A 16,491-nucleotide genomic window follows, 5' to 3' on the forward strand; every position below is an offset into this window, starting at 1 on the left:
GCCTCGGGCTTGTCGTCTTTTGATTTCTTGAGTTCCTCTTTGCGACAAAGAATATTGACTACTCTGCCACCATTGGATGTGTTTTCTTTGGAGAAGGAGGGCCTTCATGCGAATGGTAGTAGGAAATGTCTTCACCACATTTGTGGTCACAATCAAGATGCTACAAGTCCTCCACTAGGGAGGAAGGAAGGACATCTAGGTCATTTTTAGCTCACTACATGTTCAAGTTAAGCAAGGTGGGAAATGAAGAAGAAAGGCCACTATAAAGTTCCTTCCCGTTCAAATAGATGCAACTTCAATTAAAATGGATGAGAGCAATATGGTGAATGAAGAATGAGTGCAAGGTAGCTATCTCTCCGCAATCCTATGAGGAGGGTATAGCCTTGAGATGCAAAGACTAGGTAGCCACAAGAAGGGAGGAGTTCATCCGAGGAATGTGCCAAGCATAAGACAACAAGACAAAGAAGAAGTAAGGGAAAAAGGGCATACATTCACGGGCAAGGTTGATTGCCATTAAATGGTGGAGGCTATATAAGACAACTCCATTTTAGTGCCTGATGTTTTAGGTGCGTCGTAAGTGCACACTGAGGGTGCCTGCTAAGATGTGTTGAGGTGGCAAACATATCCACCACCCAAGCTTGATTGGCAGTTGCCCATTTCCCGGCCAAGCTTGGGCATAGGGCCAGTGTGCAAACACACTAGCTACCCATGCCTACCCATGGATGCATCTGGGCCATGGGCTGGACGTGGGTAGGCAATCTTGCCCGTCCATTATTCGTGGGCAATGCCCAAGGTGTGCGAGAGTCTGTAAACACCCTAAGAAAATGTGAGGTGGCATAATGGAAGACGCGGGTGTTGGCAAATGCAAGCAGGACACTCATGGCACTCGGTATGGAGAGATGTCATGGGCACGTGGAGACACCATGAAACCGAATGGGAGAGTATAGGCCACTACTATGGCCGACGAATGAGCATTGAGAATATATTTACTCATGCTACCTTGTACCTACAATCTCATTTGGTAATCCCTTTAGAAGTTTGACGCCTCCATCCATCAGCCCATCACACTCACTCATCATTTCACATCACCTTGCAATCATCATGAGACGTGCAAAACCCACCGTCTCCACTGCGCCTTTAAGGTCACCTTTTCGACAAACGTGAGTGTATCTTTTGGTTTTGTCAAGACTTGCAAAGTACCGTTAGTATTTCATAGCTCAGTCCTCTTTTTTTTTGTGGGTCTCCCCAAGTCGAGTGACCACATTCTCTGTCAACTTTCTTGAGCTCGTCTGGGCGACTCTCACGCATCCTAAGCCTCCTGACGTGGGTTCTTTGTTCCACTGAGCCACAGTTATGGCCTTCCAACACAGCGCCGACTCATGACAGCGGATGACGCATTGTCTTACATTAAAACAGTGCAGGCTTTATGCAAAAGGAATGGACGTAAAGGGAAATATGAAGAATTCATGGAGATAATGAAAGCTTTTCGGGACCGCAGGTGAGTGTCTTTACTGAATCTATCTGATTGGAAAACAACAATGAGCTTTTAGTGATATTAAAGGTATGTTTTCTTGTGCAGGCTTGATGTTGATGGAGTGAGAGATGGGGTGAAAGAATTGTTCAAGGATCATCCCACTCTTATTCTAGGATTTAACGAGTTCCTTCCCCCAGGTTGTGGGATGACACTCGAAGGTGTAAGTGTTGAAGAGGCACAATTGGGGTTTCAAAAGGCCACTAACTACGTCACCAAAATCAAGGTTTGCAAATATAGTCCTGTCTGTATTTTAGGATGTCGGTTGAGAGTTCTCAGCCTTCCAACGGCTAATCCTGTACTACAACAAAATTAAGGTTGCAAGGTCATGCTTATAGATAGTTACTTGTACAGATATTTGTGTCTACAGTAGTTGCCATATGTACTTCCTTGTGTAAAGGTGCATATCACATCTTGCAATGATGATTTTTGGTGTCCTTTAGTTGACTCGATCCATTTTCCATATGCAGATGCGTTTCCAGCACAATAGGCAAAAATACAGAGCTTTCTTGGAGCTTCTTAGTCAGTATAGGGTGGGGAGAAAAACGATTTGTGGTGTATACCAAGAGGTAAATGACTTTTTGAAATGCTGTTGTGATTAGATCTATTAGTCTTAGGGCAGGATGGGTCTTGGAAGAGAGAGAGAGAGAGATGCTCAACACGCATTTATGTCTTCCCTTCTTCATTTGAATCATGTTTTGGAGACTGCTATTGTTTCAAAACTATCATTACCTTTTCAATGTATACTGGAAATTCTGCTCTTTTACCAAAAGCCCTTTTTTACTACAGAGGCTAAATTCAAGCTGCAATGTTGCAAGTCAAGTTGTTGGCTAATGCAGAATTTGGCTTTGCAGGTGGCATCTCTTTTTTCTGATCACCAGGATCTTTTGGAAGAGTTTGCAGGGTTTCTTTCAAGTACTGCTACTCAGCCTCTATAAATCACCATTGGTCACTAAGCAGCTCGCATTTTTGTGACAAAATTCCATTTAGTTTTTATGCAATATAGTCATACCGGAAGATCTGTGAATGGAATGTTAAGGATCATCTCCTATGAATATGTTTCTACAGAGCAGCTGTGAATTTTGTGGAACAAATTGCTATTGTTTTTCCGCAACCTGGGCATACTGGAAGATCTGTCACGCATCATATTGGAATCTCAAATGCTACTATGAACATTTGACAGGACAAATCTGAGCAGAGAACAGTTCTGAATTTTGATGAAAGATGGCTAAGATCCATCATCATGTAATATGAACAGCGTTATAGAGATCCATCATCCCACATTTGCGAACAATGTTATAGCAATTTTAGAAATCTGTCGAGTCAAGAGCAAGAATTTTTTTTTACTTGTGTCCCTTATTGAGCAAGTGATCGTTAGTATTCAAGGGCAAGCCCCCCTTGACTCAAACCAGATGATGGAGTAGCCAAGGGCAAAGCCCCCCTTGACTCAACCAGATGATAAGAGTAAGTCAAAAGTAAGCTACTCTTAGAAGATTGAGGTTACAGATTCAATAACCCCCTTCGTGCCATCTCCATTTTGCATCATGGAAGAAGAGAGTTTGCTTCTTCCCATGTGCTTGCATCCATAACTCAATGGAAGAGTTAGAATTCAATCATACGCACAAGATCTTTTGTGCTCCCATACTTTATGTTAACAACTAGGGTTAGAGGTGCACATGAATCCAGACCTAGTTAGTACTACTTAGCTTAGCTCATGCTGCTTACATTAGTCCATGAATATGCAAATTTCAGTTTATTTATAAGCCTGTTTCTTAACTAATCATCTAAGTCTTTATCACATGTTTTTTTGTATTGGTTGTGCAAGAGTAGTGTTTCATGATGTACGTATGCATATGGTAATACTCCCATATGCATAATAATCGAAGCACATTCATCGTTTCTTCCTTGAGATGATAATTTAATAAATTTCTTACTATGTCCGTAAGGAAGATTTCATAGATGGAATTGCATTGTGACCGATAAGGGCCCCTAATTCGTCCGTGAGGGGATGTGAATAGATAAGGGGCCCAAATTAGTGGACCCCTCCTTGAGGGGATTTTATTCACGCACCAAGAATATATCCACTTAAAGCCCTTGATTGATCCAAAAGCGTTTATCCTTATCATTCTAGCAAGGTACCCCTAAATTCTTCATTATCTTTCAAGCTACCCATAGATTCTTTGTAATCTTATCATTTCTAGCAAGTTACCCGTGAATTCTCCTTAATCTTGCATGGTTACCCATGAATCCAAGGAAGAAACACATCAAGGGAAAGAACTATCACAACATGTAGATGCCCATCAAAAATTCTAGTTTCAACATGCAAATAACATTAAAAATTTATGAGAGCATAAGGAAAGACCTTTATCCTTTATCCTTTATTGACAAGTTTATCTTGGTATAACTACCTCTAAAAAGAGAGGGAAACTATCTCCACAAAGAAATTCAAAGGAATTTGTACCTTCAATAGTAATTTCATTTCAACATAACTTTTAACATAGAGTAGAAAAGCAAGAAAACAACAATAAGTCCTTATATGATGAGTAAGACTCCATCCAAGAGTTATGCTCATGCATTTCTCATGCCCATGGCATGGAAAGGGTGGAGAGAGAGAGAGGGGGGGCAGGGCGGGGGGTGGAGTGGGGGAGAGAGAGAGAGAGAGAGAGCTTTGAGGGAATATCTTTCCTTCACTTCCAAGCACTTGTCAAGCTCCAATAGAGCTTATATACCACTCTTCTTGTTCTCTTTTATTTAGAGCATCGATAAGATGTATACGTAGAGCCAATATACCCCTTAACCTACCATGCCATGCCTCCTCAATGTACAATCCCTCCTTTAAATGAAAAGGGTTTCTCCCCATGTAGCGATGTGGGATCAAACAATAGCACCCATGAGAAGGGTTTCTCCCCATCTAGCAGTTCTCTAGTCCCCTTTAGTACTTACATAGCAGGTTTGCTCTCGCTTTTAACATTTATATGACACTTCACTCCCACTCTTGGATATTTATATAGTGGCTTTCTTTATTTATATAGTGGCCTTTATCCCACTTCTGAGAGCTGACACTTTTGATAGCTAGGTATAACATACTAGTATGCCAAGCTAGTTGTCATGGTCAACCTCATGCTAGCACAATTTTCTAGGCATTATTGTAGATATCCCTTCTATTTGTATCTAGAGTTCTATCAAGGATGACAATGGGTTTTCATGTAAAATCAAAATGTTCAGCAATATCAACCATTGGCATAATATTAAATTGGTCTTAAAAATGGCATGGTTGTATTTGTGTGCAAGCACATAATCATTTTAGGAATACCCATTTCCTTTTAGTATAAGTACACACTTAATCATTTTAGGATACTCATTTTAGTGAAGCTACTATTGATTTTCAACTAAAACCCAAATACTAAAAAAAATTTCGAGTTTAGGGTTGAAAACAAGCATTTTTTAAAATTAGGGTTTAGGGCCCTAAATAAAGGAACTAGGTCTCATTTTCATTTCATTGTTTTAAGAGCTCTTCACTCCCACAACGCCTCCCACTTGCCCCTAATTGTCCCCCATGGCCAGGACCAATCAAAAGGCCAAAAAGCTAGGCCAATAGTTGTCTGAGTCTGATGATGAGGAGACCACGAGTGATGCCCCCCAACTCATAAACCATCCAAAAAGAGGCACTCGTGCTAGAGGAGGCACCCACCTAAAATCTCCTTTGAAGGAAAGAGAGAAGAGAAATCTAAAGAAGAGGATTAAGAAGAGGTAGCATAGAAGGGGAGAAAACCTCCGTGACCCAACACCTCAACACCAAGGAGGGGACACAACATAATGTCCATGACATCCATGCTCATGAACACGATAGCCACCACTATGTCTAAGTCAAAGACCTCCCACTAGAGGTCCTCATGAGTGAAGCAGCATAGATTTAAATTGGAAACTCTGGCATGTTGAGAGATCTGCAAGTATCAAAATTCTATCGATCTCCTTATCCCAAAGGTGAGCTTTGCCAAAGTGGGACAATGACACAAATATTTGATATCTTTTATTTGATATTGGTATCACTCACATGTACACTTGATAGAATTGTGAGGATCAAACAATAGCCTTCTAGCTATCATTTTATTTTATTTGCAAGATGTTATAAGGGATTGAGAGGATGAGCGGAATAAATCATTGTAAATACCATGTGTATGAAATGATAAGTACCTTGGTATAGGGTGAGATTTATTTGCGAGTAAGATATTATGGGGTTTTCTAAAGAGGCAGGCCTTATATCCATAAGTTCTCAATGAAATAAGAAATATCACATGCCAAGCGTGTGGAGAGCATGTGGAGGAGTGTGGAAGAGTGCGGGCCAAGAAGGAATCCTTCTAGAATTCCTATTCTGGAATAGGGAGGATGTGGACATTTGGAAAAGAGAGGGTTCCTATGGGCTCCACAAAGGAGACTCTTGAATTTCTCAATTTTCAAAGAGATATGTGCTTTTTGAGACGGGACACTTGTCAAAATGTACCCAAAAGGAAAGTGGATGGTGACCCATGCCCTTATGTCACTAAGGGGTAAAAATATCTACTAGCTAGAAATGTAACAAGGTGAAGGAGGGTGGGTTACTTTTAAATTGTTTTTAATATTAAGTATATATTTTGTGTGTGTGTGTGGGGGGGGGGGGGTGAGTGTGCACACGCACGCACATGTGCACATGCATGTGACTATTATTAACCAAAAGTGTGTAAAGTATTTTTAAAAAATATTGCATGCAGATTTCACTAGCCATGGAATGTCCTATAATGGCTACCTCATCCACTATGTATAAGCAAGTGCACCTGAGTGTCATAATATTGAGGGAACATGCTTCTCAATCATGCAAACAACTTTAATGGATTCAATTCTAGCCTTATCAATTCTCAATAAGAAGTCCTAGGTTTTGAATGCTTCTATCATAACCTTGCAATTCTACTAGGTTGAAGGAAGGGAGGCCACCTTTGGAAGAGAAAAATTGTTTGTTTGTACTCATCTTTTGGTGCAAAATGTTCAACATTCCAATGTTCCATATTTCAAAAGGAGAAGATTCGAGGAGTTATCTCTGAGAGCTCAATCAAGAATGCCACTTGACAGGTTGGTCTATGAAGGAGTGGACTAAAATACTTCCAAATTTCTTGGAGGGCAAGGCCTTAACTTGGTCAGAAGAGCCCAAGGGTGATTGTAAAAAGTTGATGAGAGTAATGAAGGAGAGATTTGGGACAGTGAAGTTGCCAAATGCCTTATTATTGTAGTTGGATTGAATTTTTCAAAAGGAAGGAGAGTCAGTTTATGCCTTCTTAGTGAGGTATGAGGCTTTGTTCCTTAACTATCAATAGGCTGCGTTACACGTTGCTGCATCTACTTCTTCTCCTTCTTCCATGGGGGACTCTAAGAATTCTTTGGCAATGGAGCACCTTAAGATGAGCAAAAGTTTGTCATGGCTTTGGATCGTGGCTTGCATGGAAAACTTCTTAGCAAGAATCCTGGTAATTTCAAAGAGGCTCTCTCTATTGCTTTGAAGAAAGAGGCTTCCCTTCAATTTGAGTCTGTGTTGCAACCATCTCCAAGTGTGCTAATTCCACCACCCTGCGTAGAGGTAGTTTCAACATCCCAAGTATCAGCCCCAAGCCTAGGGACAAAGTAATGTCACATGTTATGGATGTCAAGAGAAGGGGCACTATCGTCCCGAGTGCCCAAAACTAAAGAAAAGAGAGGATAAAAGCATAGCAGTTCTAAAGGAAACACGTTCGAAAAAAAGAAGAAGAAATATAGATACCATTGATGACAAAGAGACGTCAAAAAACTAGGAGTCAAGAAGAATGATAATAATAATACAAACATAGGAAAAAGAATAAATCTTCTAGAAGGAAGATTGGATAGTCAAATTTTCTTGCTTAACAAGGATCTCTTAGTGATGACCCCTTGACAGTCCAAAGGGAGAAAAGTGCATGTATCACATTTGGCCAATTGTTGGCACTCTCTCCAAAACTCAAAAAGTAATGGGGTAGGCTATCTAGCACAAAAGAATCAAAGAAAAAGAAGAAGAGGGATAATTGGAATCCTATGACACAAAAGGTGGACATAGATGTAGGACATGATGTGCCAATAATTAATGTTATCAATATTTGCACCTTACTTGGGAAAGTTTATAAGAGTCACCTTTAGTCAAGCTATGTGGATCACTTGGAAAAGTTGAGAATGGCCTTGCAAAGAGTGGGATGATGCAAAAGGGTGCCTTAATCTTGGCACACAAGAAGGTAGTTCTCTTGGGACATGTTATCTCACACAAACACATAGAGATGGAACCTAAGAAAATATAAGCAATTATGGCCCTGCCACCACCCACCAATGTAAGGGAGGTGAGGAGAATTTTGGGTAAAACAAAATAATACTAATGCATTATTAATATGTTCTCTGAAAAGATGTATCCTATAAATTTGTTCACCAAGAAAAGTGTTCCCTTCTGATGGGGGCTAGATCAAAACCTCAAGCCTTCCATCTACTTAAGGAATGCACAAGTTGGGGCCCAATTATTGTAGTAGGATTTTGAAACCACCACAACGTGACAAGCAAATCCCATCTTCATGATCCGTTACCATAGGAGTGAGTGAAAAGGGGGTAAAGAGTGGCGATATGGGGTAAAGGAGAAATGGGAAGGGGGGAGAGAGATTGTATAAACATCAGTAGAGCATGACAAGCAACGAAGAAAGAGGAGGAAGAATGATATAGACATCAAAGGAGAAGGAGCAATGGAAATCAAGCAATATACAAGAGCATGTGGCTCTACAAGAATGAACATGCCACATTAAGGATGGACCTCCTATTATGACCAAAAGAAGGAGTCTCTCTCCAAGTCTCAATGTGAAAGAGGTTCGCAACAATGGCTTTGTAGAGTACACCATCTCCATCATGTATGACAAGCTTGGCTTTCTATTTTTCAGATACATCACATCCTAGGCTAAGATACCTCTTTATTTTAATCTTTTGGATAAAGAAGACGACGATGCTTAGCTTCCTCATTCTTTTCTCCTTTATCCCTTTCTCCCAAAGTATAATCAAGCCAAATATTCTTGCCTACTCAGAGATTCCTTCCCATTTTCATTTTCCTCACCATTGGCCTTTTCTAATTATTGACCTCATGGGGGCCACTTATGTGGAAGGATGCGCATGAGGATCCCCTAACACATCAGCATAGAAGAATTATTTAGGTCTGGACTACTCACACCTCACACAGACACGGCCATCAACTTGGAAAGGTGGTACATGGACGAGCCCCACCACCTCAACCATGGGCCCTTGTCACACCATATTATATACCACTAGTGCCACAGACACACATCCTCACTTTTGTTTATGACATTTCCCTTGGTCATTTCTTGCCTATAATAGTTTCACCCCCCCAAGCTTGGAATGCATAGCATCTCCATGCAGGGAAAACTGTGGATAAACTCATGATCAAATACAATGCGTGATATTGATGCCATATCCACACGTCCTAGATCAAATACAAACTATTCACTACTACTAAAGAGAGTCACAAACCCCAGATGCTATATCAAAATGCTCAGAAGTTGGTCATTCCGCCCTGTTTGGGAGGGGAAATGGGCTCTAACACATCCTCCCCCCCATATGGAAGGAGACTTTTATGGATATTTTTACAAAGAGTTCAGATCCTGAAGTTGGCTTCATTTCGTTGTGTCAAGGAGAGACTCAAAGAATTGTACTTCAATACATAATCCACATCATGCTACAGCCACTACTCCACTTTATCATGCTCTCATCAAGCACAATATCATAACAACTTGTGTGCATATCTTGCTTTGTGTATCATTTAACTCCTTGGACTCAACAACCACCTTCTAAGATGCTATGGTACCTGGGTATGCCTTAATGAATATATGTTTAGTATGCTCATCCCTTTCATTTTTACACTCATCCTTTGTAAGCAATGGGATCTCATAATTTTTAGTGAAGAGACGTACGGTACTTTGTGCAAGTTCTTCACATACTTTAGCACTTGTTTCTGCCATTAACATATTGGGACTAGGATCTTCTAAAATGCACGAATATTTTACAATCTCATCAATCAAATCATCAACAATACCATGAATATCACCATCATCATCAGTTAGCCCCTCATTGGCAATGTGACACAGTGCATCAATTCATGAGCGGGATTGGGAGGCATCACTATTTGTTTCACAACTAAGATTATCACTCTTACTATCAAGAACATCAGCCATCAAGACTTCCAATTCATCAGCACTTCCAAACTCTATTTTTTGAAGGGGGAGAAAGGGCACCTGAAGGAATAAGTGAATATACAACCTTACCCTTGCATGGCACTGATGTATCATAGAAACTGTCAATCTACTCCCCCCAGTTAAATGACGCATCCCATTCCATAAAGGGAACAGTATCATACCTCTTGTCATTTCTTCTTATAGGGGCATTCCAGTTGAAGGATCCGTAATAGGCATTATCTCTTCAACATCAGACTCTTCTATCTCAATGTCATATTTATCCAAAACTTGCACTAGAGGAGGATTAGGGAACTCTGAGCTCTAATGCTCTTTCTTATTGTAACCACATGACAAGTTATATTGGCCTTATCATGCTTGGTCCATGAAACCTTGCCTTTCAATTCCACTAACTCCACACAAAGCTCATCAATTCTTTTTACTGAATTTGTAATTGAAGAAAAATCAGCAGCAGCAGCAGTAGCAGTAATAGTAGTAGTAGTAGTAGTAGCTTAGTAGTAGTAGATACATGGTGGGGAAGGGAGAGAGATTGGGTGTCAAGATGGATCCTCCATGAGCTTCCTTGTATCTGGATGCATTGAAAGCAGGGAGAATAAATGCCCGATCATCAGACATTCTATCGAACTTCAAAGCAATTGCCTTTGCATGCTCCATGGTCTTTGGGTCCTTCCACTTTAGCTTGAGACTAAACTCATCCAGTGCACCAAACACCATATGGCTCAACACATACTGAGCCATTCTTGCAATGAGCCCCTCATTATTTGATCTAGAAGCCTAGCTGCCCAATCCACATATCAGCACACCATATCCCCTTCTCCCTGCCTCAACCTTCTATCAACAGATGAACATTCTTAGGTTTCTCACCCTTGCCAAAATACTCAACTAATGTTGCAGTCAAATGTGGCCAACTCTATCGAACTAGATCGATTTGCTTCTCATACCACACTTTTGTGAGACCATCCAAGAAAGTAGGCAGAACCAGTAACCATTAATTCTCCATGAGGAAATCTAGAGACTCACAATGGCATTTGAATGCCACAAGATATTCACTTGGATTTTCATACATCTAACCACTAAATACTGGTATGTCTGCCATTGGAAAAAGCTAAAAGAAAAAGGGAAGGGTGGATCAAGGAAACAATATTATTGACAAGGTACCCGGCTAAGGTTGTTCATCAATGAAAATAGAATGCCATCACAAAAGTAAGAAGGTGTAAAGCTTGCACATTGCCCTCTACTTCCTCAAGCTCTTGCAATCTCCATGAAATTTCTTCTAAAGGACTGTGGTCTAACATTTCAGCTCCTTTGGGGAGGTACTGGCTCACAAGATGCTCATGCCAGTGATTTGGCAACACTATTGTGGGACCTTGGAATTTGCCACACTTGAATCTCCTAGAACCCTTGACAAAGTTGAGTGACTAACTGATGGCCTTATGTCAATTTTTTACTCCGAACCCTCCAAGCACCACTCTATGTCAGCATGCTAATTCTGAATCACCCCACATGTCAAGCTAAGTGATGTGATGATCCTTAGCTTTCTGTAAGCCAAAAATGAGACTTGAATACTCAGCCTAGTTGCAAGTGTTTACTGCCATGGCTACCGTATCAGAATTCCATTCCATCTGGGGAATTCAAAGTTACACCAATGCCAAGTGCTTTTGTTGAAGACCTATAAGCACCATCAAAATGCATAATCCATGTTGTCATCATATGAGTACCAAAATGTGCACATCCCAAGTTTCTTGGTAGTCCAAAATTGGAACAATTAAAGGGTGAAGAGAAGCCAAAACGTCAGCAAGATGTGCGACACCAAACAAACTTACAATCCTCTGTTGAAAATTCACTTTATGACCAAACAAGATTACAACGTGTAATTTATGATGAGGTGCAAATGACTGGTTTGGCATAAATGGATTCCAAGGCCAGAATATCCTCATGTTCCTCTATTCTCCATGATAGAAAGTCCCAACCATTATCTCCTTCCATGAGAAGTTGAATTGTATAGCGTTGTAAGTCCATTGGAAGCTCTAGGAACATGTCCCACCAAATGTAGACATTTGTTGGTCTTAGATTTCTAACAAAGTCTTCAAAATTTCTAAACTCGAACATGCAACCCAAATTGTATATTTTAGCTTCCTTTTGTTGAATTTGGACTAACAAAACTATAGAGTGCAAAGAGTTGAATAAATTCGCTTTTTTGGGGCACCTTAAAAGGAGGTCAAAGCCAAAAGTTATACCAGTCTTTCCACCTTATGGTGCTAATTGGCATATGGCAATTTGAACTAGGGCACCACCAAATCATGCTATTTTCTGAGTTTGATGCAACAGAGTTATAGAGCTCGAAAATATAAGCACTTGTCCTATTTACAGCATGGTGAAATTCCTCCTCAATCAAAAAATAAGGCCTCTAACATTCTTCATTGTAAGATAATAATAATTGCATGAAAAGCTACTTGGATTAGTCGTAAGATAGCCTTTCGCTAAATTGCAAGTCATGGGTTCAATTCTTATAGAAAGCACACAATGCCACACGAGTTGTCACATCATTTGATGATGTCATAAGATGTCACATTAGAATGCGACATCAACAAGGGGTCCAGGGCACTTCAATATGCCATGTCATCAAGGGTGCCACATCAACAACATGCCATGTCATCAAAATAGTGCCACATCATCAAACACAGATGTTATCTTTTAGCATAACACCTAAGCAAGATGCCACATCATCAAGGTGACACCAACATGCCATGTCATCAAGGATGCCACATAAGTAATATGCCATGTCATCACTAGGGTTATCATGCCAACATGCCACATCATCAAGGTGACACGTGGTGGTAAACAAGAGAGAGAGAGACATGATAGAAGGCGACGGTGTGGGGGGTCCACGTGGTAGACGTGAGGGGCAATGATGTTGCATGGCCAAGTGATGAGGTGGTGCACAAAGAGAGAGAGAGAGAGAGAGAGAGAGAGAGAGTGTGTGTGTGTGTGTGAGTGAGTGAGTGAGGGGTGAGGAGAGAAAGTGTGAGGGAGGAGAGAGAAGAGAGAAAGCGTGGGGAGAAGAAGAGAGAGGAGAGAGGTAGAGAGAGATGGTAGAGAGGCACAAGGAGAGAGAAGGGGGAGTAATGGAGATCGAGAGTGGAAGAAGGAAAGAGAAAGAAGGCGAGTAGAGAAAGGGGGAAAAGGAGAGTAGTGGGCGACGAGAGAGAGAGAGAGAGAGAGAGAGATAGAGAGAAGAAATTGTGTGTGTGTTTTTTTTTGCAAAAAAGAACTAAAATGAAGCTAGATGGGATTCTTAAACAATGGGAAGAATAGTTACACACAAGCAACAAATAAGCTTTCGATGGCAACACGATCTTCATAAGGCATGGTTGTGGAGATTCGAATCCCAGCAGCCACACTAAAACTATAGTGGGATTTTGAAACCACCACAAGGCGACAAGCAAAAACCATGCAACCATAGGAGTGAGTGAAAAGGGGGTAAAAAGAGTGGTGATATGGGTAAAGGAGAATTGGGAAGGAGAGGGAAGAGGGGGAAGAGAGATTGTATAAACAATAATAGAGCATGATAGTGAAGGAGAAAGAAGAGGAAGAATGATATAGACATAAAAGGAGAAGGAGCAATAGAAACCAGGCAATATACAAAAGCATGGTGGCTATACAAGAATCAACATGCCACATCAAGGAATAGCTCCTACTTTTATAACCAAAAGAAGGAGTCTTTCTCCAAGTCTCAGTGTGAAAGAGGTTTGCAACAATGGCTCGTAGAGAGTACGCCTCTCCATCGCATGCAACAAGCTTGGATTTCTATTTTTCAGATACATCATTGTTAAGCATCCTAGCTAAGGTGCCTCTTTGCATATTTTCAGCTTTTGGATAAAGAGGACAATGATGGCTAGCTTCCTCATTCTTTTCTCCTCTATTCCTTTCTCCCAAAATATAATCAAGCCAAAGTGCTTGCCTACTCAAAGATTCCTTCCCATTTTAGCTTTCCTCACCCTTGGCCTTTTCTATTTATTGAACTCATGGGGGCCACTTAGGTGGAAGGATGGCCCATGAGGATCCCCTAACACATCAACATAGAGGAATTATTTAGGTCTGGATTACTCACACCTCACACACACACGGCCATCAACTTGGAAGGGTGGGCCCCACACCTCAACCATGGGCCCTTGTCACACCATATTTTATAGTACTTGTGCCACACACACACGCTCACCTTTATTTATGGCATTTCCCTTTGTCATTTTTTGCATGTAACATTCTACAAGTGCATAGGTGGGGGGATGACTTTTATCTAAATCCAAGTATATCATCACATTCAGTGGGTGCCATACTTTTGCAAAAAGGAGAGCAAGTATGCATGCACCTGTGTATTATGCAAGCTGACACAACTTACATGATGTTGAGAAGAGGTATATAGAAATGGAGAAAGGATGTTTGTCACTTGATTTTGCAGTACATAAATTTAGGTTATACTTGCTAACTTTCTCTTTTTTCTTCCTTACATCTCAACCTTCTTTACAATTCTTGGTCTGCACACCCAATCCTACAAGAAAATTTGCAAAATAGAATTGTGAGCTTTAAGAATTCTCTTTAACTTTTGTTACCGAAAGCACCAACATGGCCTCTCTTGCTGATCTTCGTATAGGAAAAGATGGAGAAGAAGAACTAGGGATGAATAAAGAGGTATGTAAAGATTTGGAGACTCCACCAATGCTTTTTAATGGAGCCTTTAGCCCTTCTATGCAATGTAGAGCTAGGGGGATCATTTTGTTTGCTTCATAAGGAAAATAGATAAGGGACAAGGGTATAGAATTTCCAAGTGCTATATCAAATAATGTGGCTAGATATAATGCATTAATTTTTGGATTAGAAGATTGCCTAAAGGAGGGAGTGAAAGAGGTAGAGGTTAAAGGAGATCATTAGGCAAATGAAAGGGGAATACAAGGCAAGAAGTCCTAATCTAAAAGAATTGTATAAAAGGGCAATGGAGTTAGGAAGCTTTGTGCATGTTTCAAGAAAATATAATTGAAAGGCTGATATGTTGACTACAAGAACATTGTCTTCTTTCAAAATCACTACTCTTGCTTTGATAGATACAAGTTGGTCAGATGTCCAACTTGGATATAGGATACTTTCCTCAGGGATTGAGCCCTCAATAGAAGCCAAGGCTAAATAGAAAACAAGGCTAGTAAGGAAAGCATGTCCTTACACAATTCTTGGTGATGTCCTCTACAAGCAAGATAAAGATAAGGTTCTTAGGAGGGTGGTGCGCTTGGAAGAATCCAAAAGGATTATGTAGCTATGCCATGAATGTTCAGGTCACTTTCCTGGCGCAGCTAACATAACTCATAAGATTCTCAACACTAGGTATTACTAGCCTAGGCTCAACAAAGAACATCTATGAGTGGTGTCGAAGTTATGAATTATGCCAAGCTATGGGCAAAGCAATTGGTTCCTAGACCCTTGAGACCTATTCTAACATATGGCCCATTTGTATACTATGCGTACTTTTGTAGAATGCCTGAGGAACAAAAGTTCATGATCAATCAGCCACTATTGGGCACTCCTTGAACATTGCATGGTCAAGAATGCAGCTAAAGAATTGAAAAGAAAGGTGTGCTTGCACAACAAACCTGTAAGATGGAGATATTGGGATCACGAAAGGTGATTTTGTGATAGCCATCGAGACCTCCTCCTCCAGAGGGCCATGGCAAACTTGCCTAGTGGGACACTCTACCAAGGAGTATTTGACCGTGAAAAAGAAGCTTCGGTCGAGTGTTTTAGTAACTAATGCATGATATCTTTCACTGTTCAGGCTCCTCAGACTCTTCACGTGATTCAACGTGTACCCACCGTCATTGATGGTTACATTTTGTGGGACCGCTTCCTCACTCCTCACATGGGAAGTATTATATAATGGTGGCCATGAACTTTGCAACCAGATGGGTAGAGGCAAAGGCCACAGTTAATGATAAGGCAACGACAGTGGCATCCTTTTTCAAAGAGTACATATGTGCCCGATTCGGGTGCCCATTGGAAATCCTTACCTATGAGGGGAGGTCCTTCAAGATTGAATTATTGGGATCCTTGATGCACAAGTTGGAGATCAACCATCTCAAGTCAGTTGCCTATTAGACTTGATGCAATGGGTTAGTAGAAAAAACTAATGACTTGCTATGTCAAAAGTAGAAAATGCCATGAAAAGAAAATGGGATGTGCATGTGCCAAAGGTCCTATGGGCCTATAGAACCACTCATAAGCTTTCTCTTGGTTTCATGTCTTTTCAGCTAGTTTATGGGGTGGAGGCCATTTTGCCAAGAGAATTGGAAATCATTAGTCTTCGCACATTGTTTGCACAAATCTAATGATGAACAAGAAACTTATGCCTAATGCCTCATAGAGCTGGAGTGCATGGATGAGAATCGAAGTTAAGCACTTCAATATTTGGAGGCAACATAACAATGGCACAAAGCAAGACATGACATTCTCACAAAGAAGAAAAAGAAGCTAGAAATCAAGGAAGGAAGATTGGTCATGAGGTTTAATGGCCATGTAGAGAAGTGATTGGATAAAACACTTCTTCTACATTGGGAAGGTCCCTTCATACCAGCCTCATATGATAGCAAAGGTGTTGTTACGAAATTGCCAAATGCCCATTTGTTTGCTATTGATTTCATTGAAGCC

General features: G+C 40.7%; 1 protein-coding gene across 2 annotated transcripts; it reads left to right on the forward strand.

Annotated features, from left to right (window-relative positions):
* The first annotated feature begins 855 nt into the window (after positions 1-855).
* Positions 856-2,842, forward strand: LOC147894392 (paired amphipathic helix protein Sin3-like 2). 2 transcript variants are annotated; one of them, XM_087385248.1, is made up of 5 exons: positions 856-1,021; positions 1,352-1,498; positions 1,580-1,757; positions 2,002-2,100; positions 2,386-2,842. In XM_087385248.1, the coding sequence occupies exons 1-5, from the start codon at positions 993-995 to the stop codon at positions 2,467-2,469; spliced, it is 537 nt and encodes a 178-aa protein (XP_087241374.1). In that variant the 5' UTR covers positions 856-992; the 3' UTR covers positions 2,470-2,842. The 2 variants fall into 2 exon arrangements, with proteins under 2 accessions (XP_087241374.1, XP_087241373.1); XM_087385247.1 differs by having other exon boundaries at positions 856-1,160; positions 2,386-2,838.
* The last annotated feature ends 13,649 nt before the right edge of the window (positions 2,843-16,491 follow it).

Source organism: Dipteris shenzhenensis, chromosome 14, assembly GCF_047967505.1.
Source record: "Dipteris shenzhenensis isolate YYH24624 ecotype China chromosome 14, Dip_SZ_1.0, whole genome shotgun sequence".
NCBI lineage: Eukaryota > Viridiplantae > Streptophyta > Polypodiopsida > Gleicheniales > Dipteridaceae > Dipteris > Dipteris shenzhenensis.